General features: G+C 41.9%; 2 protein-coding genes across 3 annotated transcripts; both read left to right on the top strand.

The window, feature by feature from the left end:
• Nucleotides 1-10505: 10505 nt before the first annotated feature.
• On the top strand, nucleotides 10506-16969 carry LOC139071757 (uncharacterized). 2 transcript variants are annotated; one of them, XR_011521573.1, is made up of 2 exons: nucleotides 10506-16744; nucleotides 16844-16966. XR_011521573.1 is itself a non-coding variant. In XM_070554776.1 (2 exons), the coding sequence occupies exon 2, from the start codon at nucleotides 11458-11460 to the stop codon at nucleotides 16192-16194; it is 4737 nt and encodes a 1578-aa protein (XP_070410877.1). In that variant the 5' UTR covers nucleotides 10506-10758; nucleotides 10858-11457; the 3' UTR covers nucleotides 16195-16969. The 2 variants fall into 2 exon arrangements, 1 of the variants encoding a protein (XP_070410877.1); XM_070554776.1 differs by having other exon boundaries at nucleotides 10506-10758; nucleotides 10858-16969.
• A 1991-nt stretch (nucleotides 16970-18960) lies between these two features.
• Nucleotides 18961-20460, top strand: LOC129154852 (uncharacterized). Its single transcript, XM_054735134.2, has 3 exons — nucleotides 18961-18983; nucleotides 19133-19289; nucleotides 19366-20460. The coding sequence occupies exons 1-3, from the start codon at nucleotides 18961-18963 to the stop codon at nucleotides 20458-20460; spliced, it is 1275 nt and encodes a 424-aa protein (XP_054591109.2).
• Nucleotides 20461-24986: the final 4526 nt, after the last annotated feature.

Raw genomic sequence — 24986 nt, 5'->3', positions numbered from 1 at the left:
TTCTATTGGAAAGATGGACAACTTTTACAAAGAAATCCATCATTACCTCTTTGAAAATACACTTTTAGCATAGAGCTGCATGTATATTAGGGCTGAACGATTAACTGCATGTGCAATTAAATTGCGATGTGACAAAAGGAGATTTTGTAAGGGCAAAGGCTGCAATTTGGCAGCGAGTGGTTAGCGCAATGCTAATATACATGGAAAAACCCATAGGAATGCTAATGCTAATATCGCCGATTACATTATTACAAATTATGAATTAGAAACGTGCCAAATGATTACATTTGGAGTCTAATAGAAAGTAAAACTACCATCAATCAAATAAGTACAGACAGGTATTTTAGTAAAGCCAGAAAACTTTTAACTCCAGAGCTTTGGCTAGCAGCTATGAGCGTAACTGAACTACGCATGGACAAGACGTCAAAAACTCAACACAAATACTTCAATAAACGCGACACACTTCTTTCCTGCAAATACAATTTCACAGGTGTTGCTAATACCATATGATCCTTCAAGGGATGTGCTCAAAGAGGAGTTCAACATGAATAAAATATAGTGTTTTATTTTACAAATACTATTATAAACACAAACTTACGTCTTAAGAAATATTTTTTTAATAACGAAACTGATAAATTCTTTCCAACAGTATAGATGTGTAGTGTATTTTGTCCGAGTGGGTTTGCCGTACTTTGACGTCATCGGCAGTCGAAGGACCCCGAGCCGATCTTGCACCCGAGCAGATACTGTACCGACACCGGCTTATGTATAAGCATGAGATCCACAAGGCACTTTGCATTGACTATTTATGGCAGTAAGAGGGCGTGGTGAGGGCAGGATGTGACTAAAAAGCAGCTGAGAACCTTTTAGATAGTTTCTGATTTATGAAGCGGAGATTGTGTGCAGCTGTGTGTGCTCCATGTTTGATAGATCACAAACCTGCTTGGCATAAGTACAATTTTTTTGCTGAGCTTAAGTATAGTTTTAGTAAGGATTCTACGTAATGTTTGACAAATGGACCCCTGTACTGTTTTTATATGATCTATGAATCAAATGCCTTTACATTAGCTTATAACAAAAGCTATTTTCAATCTAAAACTCGGATTCACGAGAGAAGGTTTATTAATGTTATATTTAGAATTTGCAGTAGATGTCCAGGTAATGTTGACATGGAAAAACAAAAGTAAAACAAGAAGCCACTTCAGTTTTGTTCATTATCAAATGCCTTTCAGGCATGTTCTAAAAACAAAATATGTTCTGTAGGCAGGAAATTGGCTTTTTGAATTGGACCGAAGATTTTTTTTTTCTTTTTTCTCCACATCTTGGTAAATTTATTTAAAAGATGAAAACACCCCAAAGCACTAAGAAACAAATAAAACAAGAAAGGAGAGGTTTACTTCTCATTATAAACTTTCCACATAATTTTAGAAACTTACTGCAACTTTAATTTACAGTCCCCCGTAACCCCGACATAAGATGAGTGCAAAATTCTGCACATTGTGCACAAAAATGCAGCCAGTTTTCTTATTAGAAGCACATTAACTTCATGTTTGTATCCTGCTGAGTGCTGTTTTACATAAGCTTATTTTTGCTTTCTGCATTTTGTTATTATGTTCTGTTTATTAGCCAGCAGGTCACTGTGATGTTTTGTAATTAGCAGATTTTTATTCTCATCATCGTTATGCTTGATTTAAAGTTTTTTTCTTTGTTTTTTTCTGACAGTACAGGAACAAAATGTTGCCTCCCCCTAGGCTCGACTTGGTGAATGTGCTGACTTACAGCAGGTGCATTGTGGGATTGATTTGACAGAGATGTAGGGTGTAGTTGTTGTTGAGCAGAGTAAAAAAAAAAAAACATCAAACCAGCAGAGTTACAACAGCCTGAGGGTGTCGCACCCAATGGAGACGAGTGGATGGGAAAGTTTTCTATTTAGCATTTTTTTAGAGAGTAGTAGTGGTGGGATTGATTATTTATTTTTAAATGCATCCCGCTGCTTACTTTTAAAAGACAGAGATAAAGCTGCTTTGTTTGAATACATATATTTATCAAAATTATATTTCTGTCAGAACAGAGCAGATTATTTTCTGTTTCTGCATGTGGGTGATGCTCATTTATACTATATCTAGTTAGCACCAATCTAAGTTCAAAGTGTTCATTTTTTCATGCATAAACTGTAATTATAGTCATTTTAACCAAGATCAGCAGAAATGTGAAAGCTATTGCCTTTGGTCAATAAGGGTCACCATAGAAACCCCCTGGGTCTCATTTGGTCTCCAAAGTTAAAATAAATGCATTTCCTATATGGGCTACTCTTGGTAAACCAACAGTAGCCGATTTAGGTCACCATGGTAACCTCTTGGGGCTCATTAAGGTGACCATGGTAAACACCAGAAACTCATTTGAATTCTCCATGGCAACCACCCAGGTCTCCTTAGGGTTACTATGGTGACCATATATCAGTGACATCCCCTTATTAACCTTTCTAAAAAGGTTTATAACAACTTTTCTCAAGACACCTTCTCACGATTCAAACATTCTCAAACCCTAAGTGTTGAAAAATGATGCGGTGTGACCAAGCATTTGTTTCCGATGCATAGGGAACCCTGCGCTTTGGGAGGCGACGCGCTGTGGCAGAGCACCTCTGACCTCAAGCAATTAAACCTTCCCCTCACCCCCATCCAAACCTTAACCCGGTATGTAAGTCTAAATTTTCCATTAAGCGTGTTTGAGACGAACGATGAAACGCGAAACAATGCTTTGCATGCGCAAGCTGGTTAAGGTTAGAATGGGGGAGAGGGGAAGGTTAAATAGCGAGATGGTAAAGGTCACAATTCGGTTTAATGTCTGTTTAACCGCGATCGTCAGAAACCGATGCTCTGGCACAACGCATCACCTCCCAACAAACGCTTGGTCACACTGCATCATTTTTCGACGATTAAGGTGTGAGAATTGTATCTAACCAAATGCATTTATTTCTCAGCTTGCCTCAGCTGGGGCGGCGGTGGTACAGGAGTTAAGTGCTCGCCCCGTAATTGTAACATTGCAGGTTCAAGCCCCACTCTGTCTGTTGCTGTCATTGTGTCTTTGGGCAAGACACTTAACCCCCCTTGCCTGCTGGTGGTGGTCGGAGGAACTGGTGGCACCAGTGCTCGGTAGACTCGCCTCTGTCAGTGCGTCAAGGGAAACTGTGGCTACAATGTAGCTCATCCCCACCAGTGTGTGGATGTGTGTGTAAATGGGTGAATAACTGATTGTGTTGTAAACCACCTTGGGGGGGGGGGGGGGGGGGGGGGGGGGGGTTCAGTACTCTAGAAGGCACTATATCAAATACAGGCCATTTACCATTTTACAGTTTAATAATTTTTCGTATGTATTTAAATGTGGTAATACACGACTGAATGCTACTAGATGTGTACAGTCGGCCCTTCAGGGTGTAAGAGAGTTAGCCCAACCAGTGGACTTGTCTTTGTGGACTTGGAAAAGGCCTTCCCCCATGTCCTTTGGGGAGTCCCGTTAAGCTGGGTGCACACCGTTAGCATTCAGCTCCATCTGAAACTGTATGACTTTTTCACAAAGCAAAGCTCATGAGTCATGTACTCGGACGCGACCTGACTGATAACACTGTACGTCTGGTAGCAAAACGTCAGACCAAAAAATATTCTAAAAATAATAGTTTTACATGTTGGACCTTCAAGTCAAAAACCCACAAGCCCCGTAGACTGTTGAGTTGCTATTGATGCCTGTTGTCTTTCGGGCTTGCCGTAGAAGGAAACATAGGGGTTTATGGGGGTAGAAGGAGGAAGTCAAAAGAAAAAAAGTAAAACAATGTTTTGGGATCGGTTTAACTTGACATAAACACTCAAAACATACAATGAAATATTCAGTATGTGTTCGATACTTGTGCAATACCAGATGTACATGAGTATTTCCTCCATGCTGCATAGTTCTGGAAACCCAAGTTTCTTTCTATTTGTTTTTTGGTGCTTGGAGGTTACAATAATAACTTACTACTGTGTTTACCTATATTCTTGTTATTTTTCTTTAGTTTCTCTAAGTGTATGTGCTGCTGTAATTCTATTCTTGATAGTCTTTGTCATTGTGGGCAGAGAAGAGTGCAAAAATTAAAAAGAAACTGTTGATACAAAAATAGCTGGCGAGCCGTGTTGATGCATGCACTGTGTGGGTGGTTCAGGTACTTTTGGTCACAGCGCTGCTTCAACAGAGCAACAATGTCACAAGGGACAAGAAAAATATCAAATGCTTGATATTTGTGCAACAGCACGATTGCTGATCAGGAGCTGGCCATGAGGTGTTAATCGTCTTTTATAACCCTCTGTGTACTATGCAGTGAAAAACTTGCCCCGAGCTCAAAGATTCTTGCATGAGAGGAAACTCAACTCAAAACAGTAAAAAAAAAAATCCTACAGTGTACGCTCGGCTTTAGGGGTTCTCCAGGACCATGGGGTACCAGCCCCGGCCCTGACACAGGCTATTAGGTCTGGTGTATGTTCTTATGATTGTTGTCATAGCTCTGTCCGTATTGCTGGCAGTAGGCTCCTCTCTTGTGAAACCAGCTCCCAGCTTTAGTCCGTGAGGCAGACACCTTGTCTATTTTTAAGACTGGGCTTAAAATATTTTTATTTGATAAGACCTATGGTTAAAATCTGATGCTGGCCTAGATCTGGACAAGTGAGGAGAGGGAGGTTGAGTGTATAGTTGGTAGAGACAGCTGTCCCTTGCTTTCCCTCAGCATGCCTCCATCTAAAAGGCTAGGTTATCCAGAGTTATCTCTGTAGTTTTGCTGCTATAGGCTTAGACTGCTGAAGGACATACTGACCACTTTCCACACTCTACTACTTTCTTCTACCACTACCCTCTAATTGAATTATTTCCTGTTGTTTCGGCTGTTAACTTTATTTTCTCTCTAAGTGTTTTTCTCCCCAGAAGAAACTACAATGGTGTTCTGCTGAGCTGTGGTAGCCCCATGGAGGGGGCCATCGGTTAGCACACTGCTGCCAAGCACTAAACATTGTTACCATTTTATTTGTGGAGCACGTTTAACACAGCATTACAGCTGACCAAAGCACTGCCCATAAAAACAAAAAAGCTAAATAATCACATAGTTAGTACAGTTAAAGATAAATAAATAAAAACCAAACAGGCATTACAACCATAAAATACCTAAATGTAAAATTACGGCAATTACGGCATGGATCCCGGATTGTTCAGGAGGTTTTCAGTCAGCTACACTTTAATGTTACAAAGACAATCGACCAAAGGTTCAGAGAAGTCAGTGGGCTTGAGAGATGTAGATGTTGCAATCATCTGCATATAAGTGATAGGAAACTCCTTGCTGTCTAAAAATGGTTCCTAAGGGCAGAATGTGGAGAGATAACAGTAAAGGGCCAAGGATCTCCCTAGGGAAGGAAGACAATTGGGGTGAATAATCATTGTTGTAGCTGTGTGTGTGTGTGTGTGTGTGTGTGTGTGTGTGTGTGTGTGTGTGTGTGTGTGTGTGTGTGTGTGTGTGTGTGTGTGTGTGCGCGCATGTGTCTGCTCTGTATTCTCAATCCCCAGTGAGTCATGGCGGATGGCTGCTCATACTGATCCAGGTTCTGTTGGAGGTTTCTTCCTGTCAAAGTGGAGTTTTCGTCACTGTCGCTACATGCGTGCTTAGTATGAGAATTGGTTTAATGTCTCTGACACGTGCCAGTGTCTCGATGCAATCTGCTGGGTTTTCTTACATGGAAAATTTTTAACTAAATAAAAAGTAATGAATTGCACTCATTTGACTGATGAATAGGTTCAGTTTGATTGTTTACTTTGTAAAGTGCCTAGAGATGACTGTTGTTGTGATTTGGTGCCCAAACAACTTAATTGAAATTGACTTTGATGAGTGGGTAGGTAGGTGGATGGATGAATGGATGGATGGAGGAGAGGCTGGGTGGGTGAATGGATGGATTTGTAGATAGGTGGAAGGATGGGTGTGTGGATCGATGAATGGAGAGATGGGTGAGTGGGTATAAAGGTGGATGGATGAGTGGTTGGGTGGAAATATGGATGAATGGATGAGTGAGTGGGCGGGTGGGTGGATGGATGGATGGATGTAGAGATGCATATATGGGAGGGTGGGTGAGTGGATGGATGGATGGATGAATTGATTGATTGATTGATTGATGGGTGGGGGGATAAAGATGAATATGTGGATGGTAGTGAAAATTTATTTCATTTTTCAGACTCAGATTCAGCTCTATTTTAATTGTTCCTTAATGGTATTATCTATTTCAATCCACCACGCTATTATTTCTGAAAGAAGAATTACATTTTTTTAATAGACAAATGTTCAAAATGTGTAAAATTTAGACTCATATTTTGTTGTTGGTATTTTCTCAGATACCGGTTACAGAGTGTATTGATATACATTTGCTTTTGATAGTGACACTAATATTTTTGAAAGATGTCTGCCCTTCAAACTGCAGTTTAATGCAAACCCATTTATTACTCCACTCTCTGCCATGTCACAATAGTTAGTTCTGAGCAGTAAAAACACAACAATCTAATGGTAAATATCAATTAAATTTGATGAAGAACAAATAAAAAGCAAAATGGCACATCAGCTTTTAGAATTATAAACTCAGTTAAATTTGCTGTTAATTAGTGCACACTGGTACCCATTTCCTCTCCAATCAGCCCTATTCATCAATGCAAGCAGCCTTAACCTGAGCAGACTGCAGCTGCTGTAACTGACATTCACTCTGTTTGAAAGAAAGATTTTCTGCTAATGTTACACCTAAAAATTACCAGTGCAGCTATTACCATTACTGCAGATGGAAGTGCTGCTCCCAGCAGCGTGACTCCTGTGATTGTTACCCCGGCTTTCCACAGCAGCCGTCAGCAGCACGTTACTGCAGCAGCACGTCATAGCTGCTGATAGGAACCGCTGTGGTCAACAGAACCTTTTCCACAGGAGCCGTCAGCAGCGCGAGTCGGCCGCGTCTCAGGAGCAGCATGTCGCGGCCTTTACGCGCCGGTTCTTTTTCCTACGCGCGACGCCTCTGAAACGGGTCAAGTTCGACATTTTTGGGGAAGGAAAGACAGGAAATCGGACGCGGAAATGGAGAGAAGCTCCAGAGATTTTCAGAATAAAGAACGTACTGCCTTCCGGTCGCTTTACTTTAAAAAAGGTTACTAACTGTGCAGCCCCGTGAGAAGTTATCACCTAGCTAGCGGTCTCCTTTGTTTTTCAGGTCCGTATTGGCGATTATAAAACGGACAGAATATAAAAACACAAACATTTTGGAGCCATGTTGTAGTTTTCTCCTGCTTGTTGTTGTGTTTACTGACGAAGTCACTCGTGTGACTTCGTGCCCTGTCGGTGACAGCTGCTCCTCTGCTGCGTCGCGTCTCGTGGGAAGGGCCAAGCAGCAGCTAGACGTGCTGCTGCAGTAACGTGCTGCTGACGGCTCCCGTGGAAACCCGGGGTTAGTTCTGCTCCTGCGGCAGCAGGCATGCCGGCTCACTGAAATCTGAACTCTCTCAGCCTGAGATTTGGGTTCTTACTCGTCATTTCATCATTGGATGGTAAATTATACCAGATGAGGGAAACCGAGCATCCTGGGAGGACCAGCCGGTGTTTTGCCAATTGGTTGCTGTGGCAATGGCGGGTACTGCTCTCGATTCCTCCTCGACTCCCTCGTTCCTCTTTGGGTGGACACTAATGCTTGTGGTGGTGGTTACACACATTATAGCTGCCAGTGTAAATGAGGTTTTCTTTGTTCTCTTGTCTCTGTGTTTCTTCTTATTTTCTAGCTGTTTGTAGGTGAAGGCCAGTACCCAATCCTCCTCCTCCTCCTCCTCCTCCAGATCCCATCCTTCTCTCCTCTCTGCCTCTCTCCAGCTTGCTGATGGTTACAGCTTTGAGTCTATTCAGCGGAGAGATGAAGCAACAGCTTTCCACAGCCCCCCTCTCCCAGCCCTCCTCTAAACCCCACAGACACATTAATCCTTTGCTCAGGCTCAGTTTACAGACACAATAGGCCTCAAAGAATTGGACTTGAGATAATTGTGTTGCTATCCCATTTCATCTGGAATAGAATCAGGTGGCCCTCGCCACAAAGCTCTGGGTATCACACATTCTCTCTCTCTCTCACACACACACACACACACACACACACACACACACACACACACACACACACACACACACACACACACACACACACACACACACACACACACACACACACACACACACACACACACACACACACACACACACGAAGCTGGTTTTGGCAAATGCAATGCTGTAATTATTTCCCCCTTTATTCATAATTATCATCATGAAATTTCACCACCACAAGCTCGAGTCCACACTCCTGGCTCTGCTGTGTCTGTTTGATGTGTCGTCATGACGATATGGCAGCAGTATGGTGCCTGCCCAGGTCTTGCGTTGTTGAGTGGGACTTGGTGTAATTAACGCCTGTGCCAACATGGTCAAACACCTGCTCTGGCAGGCTTGGTCAGTCATCTGGACTGGTGACCCTGTGACCTCCTGACAAATGCCAGGAGAGAGGAAATGGTCAGGTGGTGACTCGTTAAAGTCACAGAATGGTTGTTCTGGAAACGCAAACAGGTGGAAAGTGGCGGGTAGAGCATGAAGAGGGCAGACTGATGCCTTTCTGGCTCGTTCACAAACACACCTGATTTTTAGTTGAGTTTAACTACAGACGAAAACAGCTTGTTACAGGAATTTAAAGGTCAAAATCATCTGATTAGTAGGGCAACTGCATCATCTTTCTTGTTTTTTCTCTTCCTTCGGGTCTCCTCCTGGTTGGACATGACCAGAAAACCTCACCAGGGGGCCTTCCAGGAGTCATCCTAACCAGATGCTTGAGCCACCTCAACTGGCTACTCTCGATGTGGTGGAGCAGCGGATCTGCTTCGAGCCTGTCCCGGATGACTGCACTTCTCACCCTATCTGAGCCCAGACACCTTGTGGACAAACTCATTTTGGCTGCTTATTAGTGATCTCAAATTTTAGGTCACTACCCAAAGGTCTTGACCATAGGTGAGGGTTGGAAAGTAGATCAACCGGTAAATCAAGAGCTATTCCTTCCAGCTCAGCTCTCTTCACCACAACAGACCGGTACAATGCTTACATCATGCCTGTACCTCACACTCCGTCTTTCCCTCATAGTGAATAGGACCCACTTGATACTTAAACTCCTCCGCTTGGTGCAAGATTTCATTCCTTGTCACCTCACCTGTTTTGTAAATCCACTCCACAAATCCTCAATAAATTTTCCCTAAACAAATGTGGTGGAAAAAATGGCCCCTTGCTCTTGTTTGAGAAGCTTAACATGCCCAAACACGGGAGCAATTTTTAATTTTTTTACCTTTACAATCGGTGTCCCCTAGGATTCAGACACAAGTCCAAACACATTTTGGCTCCCGAAACAAGGAAAATTCATTCTGGCTGGGTTTGATATGCAACCAAACAGGAATAAACTGCTTCCAGTGGGAAACATGGAGTTGTCAGAGAGCACAGCCAAAACAAATGAGACTGCACATTTCAAAATAAATATCACCTCACGAGACCTGACCACAGTCAAATAGACACCAGTCTATGTAGGCTATTGGTGGCCTTGGCACACCCTTCCAAACCAAACTGTGCCCAACAGGTGGTTTTAAGGTGTAACAGCAGTTAAGCAATTTATACTCAAAGACTTTATTTTTGTTGCAGTATTTTGATTAAAGTTTCCACAGGATAGAAAGTAGAAGGCAGATGCTTCTTTTTCTAGTCGTGTTTTTAAACATGCATGCCATTTTTCAGGAGGGCATTCCAGATGCTTCTGAGTAACAAACCATCTGTTGCATTACATTCGATTAAACCAGTCAGCACTGGGTAATTATACTGATTTAAGTCTGTCTGGACATCTTTCCATGCCAGGGTCCATACGTTTTATCACTTTAGGTCTAACTCAGTACAGGGTATACTAGAACAGTGAGTTCAAGTTTTCAAATAAGTAATGAAATAAGTTTTCAAATAAAAACTGCATTTATATAAGAATAAAGAAATGAGACCTACATTAAGGATGGAGTCATTAAACAACAACTAAATGTTATTCCAGTAAAAGTAATTGCACCTTAATGAAATTAGACGTTTGTGTTTACAATGTTTTTTTTTAATAAATTATCAAATCCATTTTTTGTGGTTTGTTTATAAGGAAACATTCCCAATTTCCAGCACCGTCAGAAAGATCAGAGTGTGTGTGACATTTGAAAAGACGAATTGATGTTTTCCTCAGACGCTGACAGAGGAAACTACCAGTTTGGGGAAAACCATGTGACAGAGGCAGAAAAACAATTTTTCAGTGAGCCATCCCATTTGTGACTTTTGCCTTGACTGAAATTGTGTCCGTTTGAGTATTTCTGCAACCTGCAGAGGGGACCAAGCATGTACTTTTATCTTACTGGCAAAGAAAGTGTTAGAAACAGATCTGTAGCTGTCGCAGTTAAATGTGGTTATTCATTGTCATTTGTTTGATTTAACTGTGGAAATATTTAATTTAATTTCTTTGTTGATTTGACGCCACCTGCTGGCTGGATTGAAATTTGACACTGGAAGGTGCGCGCGAGCGGAGCGAATGATTAACTGACACAAGCACGGAGAAGCGACCAGAAGAAGCTCACATCGGATAAAGAAAAGTGGACATGGACTGAAATTGCTTGTGAATATTAAGTGGAGAGGCGCACACGGTGTGTTTGTATATTTATCTGTATTGCATTAATATCTGAGTTATAAGTTTATGTTTCTAAAATTAATATTTGTGTTTATTGTTGTTCATTTCACCGTAGTTTTTCACGGTGTTTGCTGGTAACAAGAAGATAAAGAACCAGTTGAACATCAGTTGGAGCATGGCGTTTTATTCCACAAAAAACAAAATATCCTTCATGAGCAGTTACAGTGAAAAACGTGTCCTGTTAAGAAGTACGCAGCCAGAGCCCTGCATGCCATGCTTTGAAGACGGCAGTCCACAGTCTGCGGCCCAATCCGCATGAAATAAAGAGGGCCGATACGACGTTTTGGGAATTGAGCAGTTTTGCAGAGCCTTTCAACATCATACGAAACCAGGTCAGACTGTATCTGTGAGTTAAAAAAAAACGGACATTAACGGTGTATGCTACAGACATTGAATGCTGTTTAAAAAACGGACATTAACGGTGTATGCTACAGACATTGAATGCTGTTTAAAAAACGGACATTAACGGTGTATGCTACAGATATTGAAAGTTGTTTAAAAACGGACATTAACGGTGTATGCTACAGATATTATTGAAAGTTTGTTAAAAAGAAAAAAGGTTTGTTACTATTTTACAGTTTGAAATTTGAAGTAGTGTTCTCATGTTAAGTTTTCTTTCATTGTTCTTAGCTGTTGGTTTAAAATATTGTTCACAATGGAGCAGGGTGTACAAGAAACTCGTGTTTTAGAGGAAGTACTTGTAGCTTTAGAATTTGAAAAGTTACATTTAGAAAAGAAATTAGAAACTGAAGTTGAAGATGCAGAAAGAGAGGAAGTTGAAATACGCTTAGGTGAAATTTATGCAGACCTTGAAATACATAAAATAGGTTTGACTCAGCCATCATCCCAACCTGAGACAGAGGTGAGACGCTCAGAGCGTCAAAGAAAACTAACAGAAAAAATGCGTGACTTTAAACAGTCTGAGATAACAAGTAAAGAAAGAAAGTTTATGTCAACATATGTAAACTTTAAAGCAGAGATTCAACTCTCTAGGTCCAAACTTAAAAAGGAATGTTCAAAAGCAGAGTTAACTGAAATGATCAAATCAGTAGGAAAATGTGAATCTGACCTACAGCAAGATTATGTAGCTTTACGTACACTGACTACTCCATCTCAAGATTTCAGAAGAAAGATGGATAGCTGTTCTTCAGTTTCCACTGAAATGATGTTGCTTCTGAAAAGGCGCTATGCAGATGTTGATAAGGAGTTTGATGCAATTGCTGTAAAAGACTCACTCCTTCAGTTGCTTCAGAGAGAAGATGCTAAGTCAATGTATGGCTCAACTGTGTCTAGGGCTGAAAAAAGTAGCCAGAACAGTTATAGTAAGCAAGGAAGTCAGGTATCTGCAAAGAAAGCAGAGGCAGCTGCACGGTTGGCATCTAAACGAGCTGAAATAAGCAGGGAAAAGGAAATTTCTGCCCAAAGAAAGGAGATATTAGCTCAACAAGAGAGATTAAAATTGTTGGAAAAGCAAAGAGATCTTGAGGTTATTGAGGCTGAATACAATGTGTATGCTGAAGAGGAATCAAAATTGAATGCTGAAATAAGAAACAGTGAAGTAAAAGGTACTTTGTCTTTTAGTCAGCTTCCCAAACCTCTTAACAGTCCTCCATACACCCAAGCTATCCAGAGTACGGCACCTCCTAACTTTGAAGGTATAACCAACAAGATCCCAAAATATCTTCCAGTGCCCAAGTGTGATACTAGAGTAGCGTCAAAAGAAAGTGAGTTATCTCTAGTTCAAGCTTTAAAGGAGTCTTTAGCAATGACTAGACTTCCAATACCAGAGCCATTTACCTTTACAGGAGACCCACTGAAGTTTACTGAGTGGAGCACTTGCTTCAAGGCTCTTATTGAGACTAGTTGCACAAATTCAGCCCATAAACTTTTCTACTTGAAGAAATACATTAATGGAGAAGCTCTTGGTGTTTTAGAAGGGACATTCTATCGCAGTGATGAGGAAGCTTACAACCAAGCTTGGGATGCTCTGAACAACCGTTATGGCCACCCATTTGTAGTTCAAAGAGCTTTTCGGGGAAAGCTAAGCAGTTGGCCAAAGATCGGACCAAAAGAGTCACTAAAGCTGAGAGAGTTTAGTGATTTCCTTGTTTCCTGTAAGAATGCTATGCCCCATGTTCAGGGCCTCAAAGTGTTGGATGATTGTGAGGAGAATCAAAAATTATTACTGAAACTTCCTGATTGGGCAACAACCCGCTGGAACCGTCATGTGTCAAAACTGTTAGATGAAGGAAAGGAATATCCAGGTTTCACAGAGTTTGCTGACTTTGTGGCAGAAGAAGCACGAATAGCATGCAATCCAGTTTCTTCTTTGTTTGCCTTAAAGAACACATTTGAAAAACCTGAAAAGGAACAAAAACGTCAGAAAGCCAGTGTCCTGATGACAACAACGAATGTGTCTACAAATGAAAAGGCCACAGCTGCAACACAGATCAACAAAAAATCCAAACCCAACCTTTCCTCAACTCAGAATAAAAGGCAAATTGAATGCATCTGCTGCAGGCAAAATCACTTTATTTACAAATGTGACAAGTTTACAGCAATGTCTCTTGAAGAAAAGAAGCAGTTCATTATCGACAACAATATGTGCTTTGGTTGTCTTCGTGTTGGTCACATATCCAAGAACTGTCAACAAAGAGTAACATGTAATGTTTGCAAGCGGAAGCACCCTTCTCCTCTTCATGAAGATCATCCACAACCAGATAAGCCTGAGATGTTACCGAAAGAGGAAAATGCAGCCACTGTATCATGCAGTGTGAAATTGGACAACAGTGATTGCACTTCAATGATTGTCCCAGTTTGGCTTTCTTCTTCAACAAATAGACCAGAGACATTGGTTTATGCTTTGCTAGACACCCAAAGCAGCAATACATTTATTGATCAAAATGTTTGTGAAAAATTACAAGCAAGAACAGGACCCGTTAAATTAAAGCTGACAACCATAACTGACAGGTGTTCTATTGTGCCTAGTCAAAGAGTGGAAGGACTGAGAGTTAGAGGGTACCACTCACAAGAGTATATTGAGTTGCCACCTACATATACTCGAGAATACATTCCACTTGAGAAAAACAGTATTCCAACTCGAGAGACTGCAAAAAAATGGCCCCACCTACTCAGCATTGCAAATGAAATGCCAGATCTCTTGGACTGTCCTGTAGCTCTCCTCATTGGTTATGACTGTACAAGAGCTCTAAAACCAAGGAAGGTCATACCAGGAGAGGATTATGATCCCTATGCAGTTAAAACAGACTTGGGATGGAGCATTGTGGGACCCATTAAGCCATGGACAGGTTCAGTGGGCGCAACTGGGACCTGCCATCGTGTAATAGTAAAGGAATTGCCATCTATTACACCTGCATCTGTGATTAAAGCACTTGAAGCTGATTTTCTGGACACTAACCCCAAAGAAGGGAACATATCTCAAGAGGACATTCAGTTTTTAGAGATGCTAAATGAAAACATTCACTACAATGAGCAAGGTCATTTAGAAATGCCTTTACCTTTTAAAGAACGTCCACAGCTTCCAAATAACAAGCAGCTTGCAACAGTTCGTCTGAAATATTTGAAAATGAAAATGGACAAGAACCCCAAGTACAAAGAAGATTACATAAAGTTCATGAATAATGTGTTTAAAGATGGTGATGCAGAGGAAGCAGAAGAAACACCACAGGATGGTAACACATGGTACATTCCACACCACGGTGTGTATCACCCCAGAAAGCCAGAAAAAATTAGAGTTGTTTTTGACTGCTCTGCTAAACATGAAGACACCTCTTTAAATGACCACTTACTTACAGGCCCAGACTTGATCAATACTCTGGCAGGAGTGTTGTGCAGATTCCGAGAGAACAGAATCGCAATAATGTGCGATGTGGAGAAAATGTTTCACCGCCTCCATGTTAATCCAGAGGATCGAGATTTCTTAAGGTTTTTGTGGTGGAAGGATGGAAATACAAATACTGAGCCAAAGGAATATCGCATGCGAGTGCATGTGTTTGGTGCAGCGTCATCGCCTGGATGTGCTAACTTTGGCATGAAACATCTCGCCAGAAGAAACGAAAAGGACTACCCACTGGCAGCCAGTTTCATTCACAAAAACTTTTATGTGAATGATGGGCTTCTCAGTGTTGAAACAGATAAGAAAGCCAAGCAGCTAGTCTGTGAAGCACTCAAACTCTGTGTTAAAGGGAAGTTGCGTTTGCACAAATTTGTGTGCAACAACAAAGAGGTCATGAGTGTTATTCCTGAAAGTGAACGAGCTGGCAACACTACGGATGTAAACATGAACTACTCTGAAGTTCCAATGAAAAGTGTGCTGGGAGTAAAATGGAATGTGGAAGCCGATGTGTTCACATTCAGTGGAGCCCTCAAAGAAAGGCCAGCCACACGCCGAGGAATTCTAGCAACAGTAGCAAGTGTGTATGACCCGTTAGGATTTCTTTCACCCTACACTTTGATAGGAAAACAAGTACTCCAGGAAATGTGCAAAAGTGGAGTTGGATGGGATGAACCTGTTCCTTCCGCACTGGAAACCAAGTGGAAAGCTTGGCTCTGTGACTTGGAAAATCTTCGAAAGGTCGAAATACCTAGATGCCTCTTTCCTGAGAACCTAGGCAAAATCAAAAGGGTTGAGCTGCATCATTTTTCTGATGCAAGCAGCAGTGGCTATGGACAATGCTCATACATTAGGTTTGTTACAGATGAACAAGTGCATTGTGCTCTAGTTATGGGTAAAGCCAGAGTGGCACCTATAAAAATAGTCACAATCCCGCGCCTCGAGCTCACTGCAGCTGCAGTTTCTGCTTCTGTTAGTAACTTTCTTAGAGCAGAGCTTGAGCGGAAAATCGACGAGGAGTTTTTCTGGACAGATTCTCAAGTGACTCTTGGGTACATAAAAAACGATGCTCGTCGCTTTCATGTGTTTGTTGCAAATCGAGTTCAAAAAATAAGAGACACTACAGACCCAAACCAATGGTTTTACATTAAAGCTGATCAAAATCCAGCTGACCACGCATCTAGAGGCCTCAAGGTGGCAGAGCTAATAAACTCAAACTGGCTCACTGGACCTAAATTCCTTTGGGAAAGAGAAATTATCATGAACCAACAATCTCCAGAACTTCTTGTTGGTGACCCAGAGGTAAAAGTTCTTAAAACAGATGCTATTGAGCAAGACAGGTTTCTTGAGAGGTTCATGAAATGCTCTGATTGGATCACAGCACTTAATGTGGTAGCAAGGATTAAAAGTGTTGCAAAAAGAGACAAATCAGGAGCCATCAGTGTGAAAGAAAGACAAATGGCTGCTTCTGTACTCTTCCAGCTAGCACAGAAGGAAGCTTTTGAAGAGGAACTCAGATGGTTTAGTGAGAAAGGTTAAGATCCAAGTAGGTCAAAGAGATTTAGGGAACAAAGGTGAACGTCTGAGACAACTATCTTTTCTGGAGAGACCTGTTCAAAAACTAGTGGTTTTGGTTAAAAGTGAGTCCTAAACTACAGTAAAGTACAAAATTTGATACAACATTAAAATGTGATATTTGAGTTTATCAAGTTACTGATTTCTGTGTGTTTCATAACAAAGGTGTATGGTTGATAGTTATTTTATTGAAAATTACAAGATTTAAAGTTCTTTAATGTGTAGTGAATTTCAATCATTGTAATTTTGGTGGCAGTGTAGCTGTCGCAGTTAAATGTGGTTATTCATTGTCATTTGTTTGATTTAACTGTGGAAATATTTAATTTAATTTCTTTGTTGATTTGACGCCACCTGCTGGCTGGATTGAAATTTGACACTGGAGGGTGCGCGCGAGCGGAGCGAATGATTAACTGACACAAGCACGGAGAAGCGACCAGAAGAAGCTCACATCGGATAAAGAAAAGTGGACATGGACTGAAATTGCTTGTGAATATTAAGTGGAGAGGCGCACACGGTGTGTTTGTATATTTATCTGTATTGCATTAATATCTGAGTTATAAGTTTATGTTTCTAAAATTAATATTTGTGTTTATTGTTGTTCATTTCACCGTAGTTTTTCACGGTGTTTGCTGGTAACAAGAAGATAAAGAACCAGTTGAACATCAGTTGGAGCATGGCGTTTTATTCCACAAAAAACAAAATATCCTTCATGAGCAGTTACAAGATCTGTAACTGAATACTCAAAATATTCTTCCTTTTTTGTTTTATTCAAATATTACTTTAGCACTTAACTGCTCTTTATGCTAGAAGCAGGATTAGTTTCACTTCTGACCCACCAACTTCTTATTTTTCCAGTTTTCTTACAAACAACTCATGGTGCATATATGTCTTATCTTTACAGTTTCAACCAGAGGGTGTGCCTGGTAATTACGTTGACCATATAAACTCCTGTATGAGGTCCCATGGCAACTGCTCAAGCGTGCCACATTAAACTGCTATAATGAGTTTCACATTGTGTTTTATTTTATTTTCATCTTGGTTCGACCTGACCCTATTTGTGGATCAGCTCCAAGAACATGAGCAGTAAGATAACCACAAGCTCATAGCATTTATGCTAATCTTTTAGCATTTATATGCATCAGGTTTAAAATATGAGAAAAACAGAGCACATCTGAAAGTGTACTATTTACAAAAGACTTTTTAAACACCTTCAGACATTTCTGTATAACATGATGGAATTGTGGTCTTTTCTCGTAAATAAACAAGCATTCATCATGGAGGCTGAACTCTTTACAGCCACATTTCCTTATACTACCTTGAGTTATGCAGGTCAGACCTTTGAACATCAAACACATTTATTTTCTGTTTTTCCACACTAAAACAGATTTTCTGTGACCTGCCACTGAATGTGTGGCTAAACATTGGAGTGTTTAGTCCAATGAAAACAGCAGAAGAATTAGTCATTTCATTCTGCTGCTGTTTTCATATAAATGTTTTAAAATACAAAATGATTTTTCCAACCAGTAAAAGCAAACAATTAGTGCTGAGGAGAGTAACTCACAGCTGTACATTTTCCTTCCTGCCTACATGCTTCAACCTTTGCTCCATTATTTCTTTTTCTGCATTTTGTCTGCTGATTACATAATTGTTGTTTTATAATCTTCTTTTTTTATATAAAAAGTGACCTGCATGATAGCAGTCTTTCTTGTCTAAGACCGACTAAAGAAAATGAAGCGTTATATAACTCCTATACATTGGGGATTAAAGATCAGACTTTATTTTCCATGTGAACAGACACAAAATAACAATAAACAACTTAACCTTTGCTTTCTTAGTTCAAACACAGAAGCTCTGACATTAACAGTGAATCAGAGTTGACGTTGCGGCTTTATCCAGTCTGGGATTTACAATGTTACTGAATTCATCTAATGTGTATTTTTGGGGAAAATAAAGTTCAACAAGTTGGTGAAGATTCCCAGTCATCCAGGGCATGACAATAGGCTTACCGTTATGGCAAATTGAATGGTTTTTTATACTGTTGTGAGAATTTTCTGAATTCAAGCTAGTTTACGAATATATTCCTCAAGTAGCATAGCTTTAGATTTCTACCTCTGCTGCAGGATAACTAAAGCATGACTAACATATTTTATCAATGAGTGTTTACATTAATTTGCAGTTTCATCTGAGATAATTTTAAATCCAGTGCACATCATAAAACCCAACAATAAAAGATTAATGCTTTCATATGAGTGAGCTGTCACCAGATTAGTAGCCTACTGTTAGATTTAAATAAAATATCAAATATGCACAACAAAGTAAGCATGTTTATATTTAATTTCTGTGCATATATTATGTCTTTAATTAGCCATAATTGCTTTTCACCTGCTAATCATGATGGATTAAAGTATCTTGGCTGCATTATTAGAATTTCCTTGCACACAAACAGAAAATTACAGCTTGATAAACTGAATAAATTTTGATTTGCTTGATAGTTTAACTTTTTAAATATAGACAAATATTAAGAAATAATACTTTCTCCAAGGCAAAATTACAACAAGACAAACAGTCCAATACCCAATAATTCATCATCCAGTCAAATAGCATCATATAAAAACCAGGCAGGTAGCAAAACTTAAGTCCCTTTCCCACCTGTACCGGGTCGGCCCGGGCCGGGCCGCCCGGGCCGAGTGCTTCCTCACCCTCCTCATGGCCCTGCTCCGGAATGCGGACATGGGGGCGGTCCCCAGAAATCGGTGGGAGAAATTGGCGCTAAGATGTCAGTGATGTCATATATCAGCGACTATTCAAGCCGCCCTGTGTTGTTGACACTATTGTAAACAATGGAGAACTTCGTAGTGATAGTTTTCATGGTTCTGCGCTTGTGGCTCGTTTTGGGGGCCAGACTCCGCGCCAGACAGGCCGAAAGGCGTCGGCTTCGCCAGCTGAGGAGGGATGAGAGGAGGATGAAATCTGCAAAGCGTTGCCGAGTCATGCAGGAAGCCATGCTGAAGCAGTACAACACATTGCTGCGATTACGACAGCGCAGACGATGCATCCTGGTAATTGCTAAAATTCTAATTCTGACGTGCGTGTTTAATACACTTCAAGTTAATAAAATACGTTTAATTTCTTTAGATGGCTATTTTGGAAGGCTCCAGCCGCAGACGCGCGATCTGGTCACTCAACCGATGTTCTGACTGGTGGGATAATTACGTGCCTCGTTACACGGACGCGCAGTGGTTGCAGCACTTCAGAATGTCTGAGGAGACGTTCATGTTCCTGTGCAACAAACTGCGGCCAGCATTGCAGCAAAAATACACTTTCTTCCGTGAGTGTGTGCCTCTGAGGAAGATTGTGGCTATTGCCTTGTGGAAATTTGCTACAGGTTCAGATTACAGACCCATCAGTGTTCTGTTTGGTGTTGGCATCTCAACTGTTGCCAAGTGTGTGAAGGACTTTTGTGCTGCTGCAGAAGCATTGCTGTTGCCAGAACTGATTCATTTACCCGATGAGGGTAAATTTCGGGAGATAGCATCCTATTTTGAGAGCAGGTGGGGGTTGTCACAGTGTGTGGGTGCTATTGATGGCTCACACATCCCCATCATAGCACCCAGAAACTTTCACACAGACTATTTCAACCGGAAAGGGTGGCACTCACTCATCTTGCAAGCTGTGGTTGATGGAAAGGGACTGTTTTGGAACGTTTTTGCAGGGCTTCCAGGGAGCATGCACGACACGAGGGTCCTGAGACTTTCCTCCATCTGGGATTTGGCAAGCCGTGGAAATCTCTTCCCTGACCATTCCATCCAAATTGCTGGCGTTGACTTTGGATACTGCATCCTGGGTGAGTCTGCTTACCCGCTGCAAGACTGGCTGCTGAAACCCTTCACAGACACTGGGCGTCTGACAGAGCAGCAACTTCTTTATAACAAGAAGTTCAGCCGGGCACGTGTGGTGGTTGAAAATGCCTTTGGTAGGCTGAAGGGAAGGTGGCGTTGTCTGCTGAAAAGGAATGACTGTGATGTCAGTCTGGTGCGTTCCATGATTCTGACCTGCTGTGCCCTGCATAATCTGTGTGAGAGCCACGGGGAGCATTATGACAATGTGTGGACGACTGAAACAGAATACCCTGAACCTGTGGCTGCACCCCCACCGCCACAAAACACAGGAGATGTGGGAGGGAGAGCAAAGCGTGATGCTCTGATGATGCACCTTGTGGGGCAGCAGTGATTTAATTTCATCTGACTGAATGTTTTGCCCAAATAAAGTTTTCTCCACGCAGCTAATGTTTGGCCCTTGAACTTTTTAATGCACCACCACCTAAACATTGTAAACATGAGCAAATATATTTCATGAGTTTGTATTAAGTCAATTGTGGACTGTACACATTTGAGCTTCTGGGACTTCTAAACACGCCTGCTGACAAATAAAGGAAATACTCTTAAATCCAAATAAATTATATGGACATCATGTCCAAATGAATGCAGATCAGCTAGATAAATTTGACTTAAGCAATTGTTTTATGCACATCCAAGGCTTAGCCATATGATTCAAGTCGTTATGGCAAGTGCAGGTAAATATTTGGACTCTTGTTTACATTGCCTGACAAAAGTTCTTAATAGCCAAGTGTGGGGGGCACATTTGAGCTTCTGATCCTGCTCTACACTCCTGCTGGCATAACATAATCTTGTCTACACTGACACCTACCTGGTATTTATTCCTATATAAATCTGAGATGAATAAAGCAAATACCCAAGGCTGGTGTATGCTATTTTAGCACACAGCTATATATTGGAACCATAATTGGACCTTTCCACTTCACATTCTGTGAACAGAACAATGATGGATTATACGTTGCATTGTCAAACACTTTATTGCACACCCAACACAATAAAAGAAAATCACGTCATTTGGTTGATTTCTCAACAGCAGACACCAAACTGCGCAGCACATCCAAAAAGGAGTCATTGAATTGCTGCTGTGCCATCCTCTCCTCTCGTCTCTCCTCCCTGTCCAGGCGTCTGTCCTCCGCATCTGCCTCCATTTGCTGCTCCATTAACGTGTTCATCCTCCTCGCAGTCTCCAGGAACCCCGCGTCACTCTCCACCAGCGTCTCCAACAATGGTGACACGCTGGTGCTCCCCCGCTTCCTTTTTCCTGAATAAACGCCAAGAAGATGTATATGTAATCACACGTGCTTGTCATATTTTGATGTTGTTGTTGCAAATGAACTCACCGTAGCGTGGTCTGCTGCCCACCGACGGCGCTGAGACGCTCAGGCTGCAGCTACGCCCGCTGTCGGCAGATGAGGGCCTAGCGTCCATGTCCCCGGTGTCGGGCACGTCCTGGTTCCCATAGGCGCACATTTCCAGAGTTGTATCTTTTATAATGAGAAAACAGTTACTTAATATGCACAAACACAAGTACTGACCGAAGAAGTTAATGGGCAAGCTAGGCTAGTAGGCATGCCACAACTAGCCTGGAGTTAGCCTAGCCTTTTGTCACCTAGCCTGTTGTTGTTATGTCGCACATCAGCACTACCCAAAGCTAGCACAGCATTTCGTCCGCACTATAGTACAGTGTAGCACAAACGGAGGTCATATTATTACTTATTATGATAAGTGGTCACTCACCGTTGTCCTGAGGTCCAGTGTTAGCTGGAGTGGCTGTGTCCACGCCACTCTTGCGGCCATTACTCACAGGCCTCTCACCATAAATGGCGTCCATTTCAGCAAACCACTTCCACTGCCGCCTGTCTGCTCCACTCCTGCTGTTGTGGTCCTTGACGGACCTGTACTCAGCCTTGAGCTTTCTTATTTTTTCTCAGCACTGCTTCGAGGTGCGTTCAAAGCCGTGGGTGAACATCGCCAGTGCAAGCCCCTGAAATATCTTTTCATTACGCTCCATGCCATCCAGTTCGCGCTGGATTCTCTCGTCGCTGAGCAACAAGAGGAAGGTTTTAACCTCTTCATTGCTCCAGAGGTTGGGAGATGAGGTCTGAGAGCAGGGAGAAGCCATCATGTCAACGCTGGTGAGTTTGGAGGTTTGAGTTAGGGCGCGATTCGGTGACATCAGTACAAATAACAACGCAGGGCCAATCAGAAGATGTTATTGAAGGGGAGGGTAACACATGACTTGACCAATCGGTGGACAGTGGGCGTGTTGGGCCAGGTCAGCCTGAAGCAGTACCCCTCGGGAAGAGAGCCGAGAATGAGCCTTGGTTGGCCTGGGAAAATTCCAGGCCACTCAGATATGTAAACAACCTACGCTGCCCGGCCCGGGCCGACCCGGTACAGTAACAATAACAACAACAATAACAATAAAGTTTAAAGTATCAGGCGTGACATTAAAAGCAAATGCTTTGATGATCCACCTGAGAGTAAATCTGTAAGGCTTGTCACCAGCATTCAGACATCAATTCTGCTTGCTTCACAGCCAGACAGGACACGGTAAAAAAAAAAAAAAAGTAAAGGTTTGATTACAGCAACCTTAAATCCTGTGGTACGTATCCCTTTTACTAAGAATAGGTTGATATACATCTGCTACGTTTCTCTGAGATGCTGAAGATAGTAAAGATGGAACTGTTCATTTAAAAGATGCAACAGAGTTGTCAGATAAAGACCGACTATTGTGGGCAACGGTGGCACAGGAGTTAAGTGCTAGCCCCGTAATCGGAAGGTTGCAGTTTCGAGCCCGGCTCAGTCTGTCGCTGTCGTTGTGTCCTTGGGCAAGACACTTAACCCACGTTGCCTGCTGGTGGTGGTCGTGGGACCGGTGGCGCCAGTGCTCTGCAGCCTCGCCTCTGTCAGTGCTCCCCAGGTCAGCTGTGGCTACATTGTAGCTCATCCCCACCAGTGTGTGAATATGTGCGTGAATGGGTGAATGGCTGATTGTGTTGTAAAGCGCCTTGGGGGGTTCCAGGACTCTAGAAGGTACTATATCAAATACAGACCATTTACCATTTACGGTGAAATTGACTTTCATGTCTCGAGAACTCAGTGATAAAAAACTTAAAGGTTATCAAAAATTGCTCTGAGAGGACTGGATTATGTGGTAATATCGTTATTTCCTCACACTCTATGTCGTAAGTGCCATGTTGTGAGATAAGTGTCTAACCCACGACATACAGAATCAGTTCGCAGACTACGGTGAAAGTTTTAAACAATAATTTATAAATGGAGAAACCAAGGGAGCAGCATTAATGTAGTTGGGATCTTCAACAGGAGTCGGGTGCGGGATTCTGCAGACAGATGGAGGTTAGATCTATCTCTAAAAGGGCAACAGGGGATTTTAGTGACCTTTTGAGAGCTTACAGTCTGAGAGAGGAAATAGCTCGAGGGGGGAAGTTGGTCCGTTCTGGGTCGATGAAGCTTTTTAGGAGCAGGGATCCAGAGTTGGAGGTGGAGGGAGCTGAGCGTGAAGATGGTGCAGGTGGGCTACTGGAGGTGGAATTGGCCAGGGAGGGACTGAGAGACGAGCGGGTGTAGGGTTCACCAGAATTCTACCAGTCAGAGATGGGACTGGAGGGTTTGTCTGGAAACAACAGCAGGAGATCAAAAATGCAAAAATCCAAAGTCCAAAAATTCAACAAATGCTCAAAGGCTAAAATACTCGAATATCTAATTCCCTAAGTGGCTGTTAGAAGGTACCCAGGTAGAGTAATCATTCAGTGAAGTGGCGGCATCTCTCAGCTGCTTAAATACTCCCTGGCCGGCTGATGAGCTGATGATCTGCAGCTTGGCCACCTCCAGCCACGCCCACCTGCAGAAGGAGACTCAAAACCACATAGCAAAAGGCAGGAAGAAAAAACCCAGACCGTGAGAATAAGTCAGCACAAGGTCTAATGTATTATGGCAGGAGTGGGTGGAGCTATGTATTCTTTGGGTAAAACCAATTGAGTCCAAGATATTACTAAAGGCTACAATGAGGCTATCATTTTTAATGTCCACATGAATGTTGAAATCCCCCACTACAATGACCTTATCAGTATTTAGCACCAAATCAGACAAAAAATCTGAGATCTGATCCGAAAACTCAGAATAAGGGCCTGGTGGACGATACAAAACTACAAACAATAGTGGTTTTACAGTTTTGCAATCTGGATTAGGAAAACTAAGAATAAAGATGTTCAAAAGAACTGTAACTATTAATTGGTAAGAGACTGATTAATAGATCTGAATGAAAAATGGTTTCTACTCCTCTTCCTCGCCCTGTACTTCGAGCAATACGATGATTAAAATATTTAGAAGAAGTTGACTCGTTTAAACTAACATAGTCCTCTTGCTGCAGTCAGGATTCTGTGAGAATGAGTAAAGAGATCTGATTATCACAAATCAAGTAATTAACTAACACAGTCTTAGAAAAATAGACCTAATGTTCAATAACCCACATTTAATTTTTCTAGTTTTCTGCTCAGTTGAATTTGTTCTAATATTTATGAAATGTCCATGATTTGCTTTATTAAGCCTGATATTTATTCCGTGTGATTTTGGCCATGGGCAGGACACTGTCTCAATGGGGTAGTGGGTGGGTAATAGTACAGAAGCTGCAGAGGGGTGTGTTAAACTATGACTCTGCTTCCTGGTCTGGAACCTGGGTTGTCATAGAGGACTAATAAAATTGGCCAAATTCCTAGAAAGGATGCTGTCTCTTCACATCAGACCAGGTTTTCCCCAAAAAGTTTTCCATTTATCAATGTAGCCCATGTTGTTTTCAGGACACCACCTAGATAACCAGCGGTTGAAGGACAGCATGCG

Source organism: Nothobranchius furzeri, chromosome 1 (assembly GCF_043380555.1).
Source record: "Nothobranchius furzeri strain GRZ-AD chromosome 1, NfurGRZ-RIMD1, whole genome shotgun sequence".
Classification (NCBI taxonomy): domain Eukaryota; kingdom Metazoa; phylum Chordata; class Actinopteri; order Cyprinodontiformes; family Nothobranchiidae; genus Nothobranchius; species Nothobranchius furzeri.
The sequence above is the reverse complement of the archived record's forward strand: the minus strand, read 5'-3'. Positions and strand labels throughout refer to the sequence as shown.

Bases quoted from the DNA above. Each gene is read 5' to 3' on its own strand.
- LOC129154852 (XM_054735134.2), top strand. From the start codon at position 18,961: ATGGGGGCGGTCCCCAGAAATCG. The intron at 18,984-19,132 runs GTGGGAGAAATT...TTTGGGGGCCAG, and splicing joins GGGGCGGTCCCCAGAAATCG to ACTCCGCGCCAGACAGGCCG. The intron at 19,290-19,365 runs GTAATTGCTAAA...TAATTTCTTTAG, and splicing joins AGCGCAGACGATGCATCCTG to ATGGCTATTTTGGAAGGCTC.
- LOC139071757 (XM_070554776.1), top strand. From the start codon at position 11,458: ATGGAGCAGGGTGTACAAGAAACTCGTGTTTTAGAGGAAGTACTTGTA.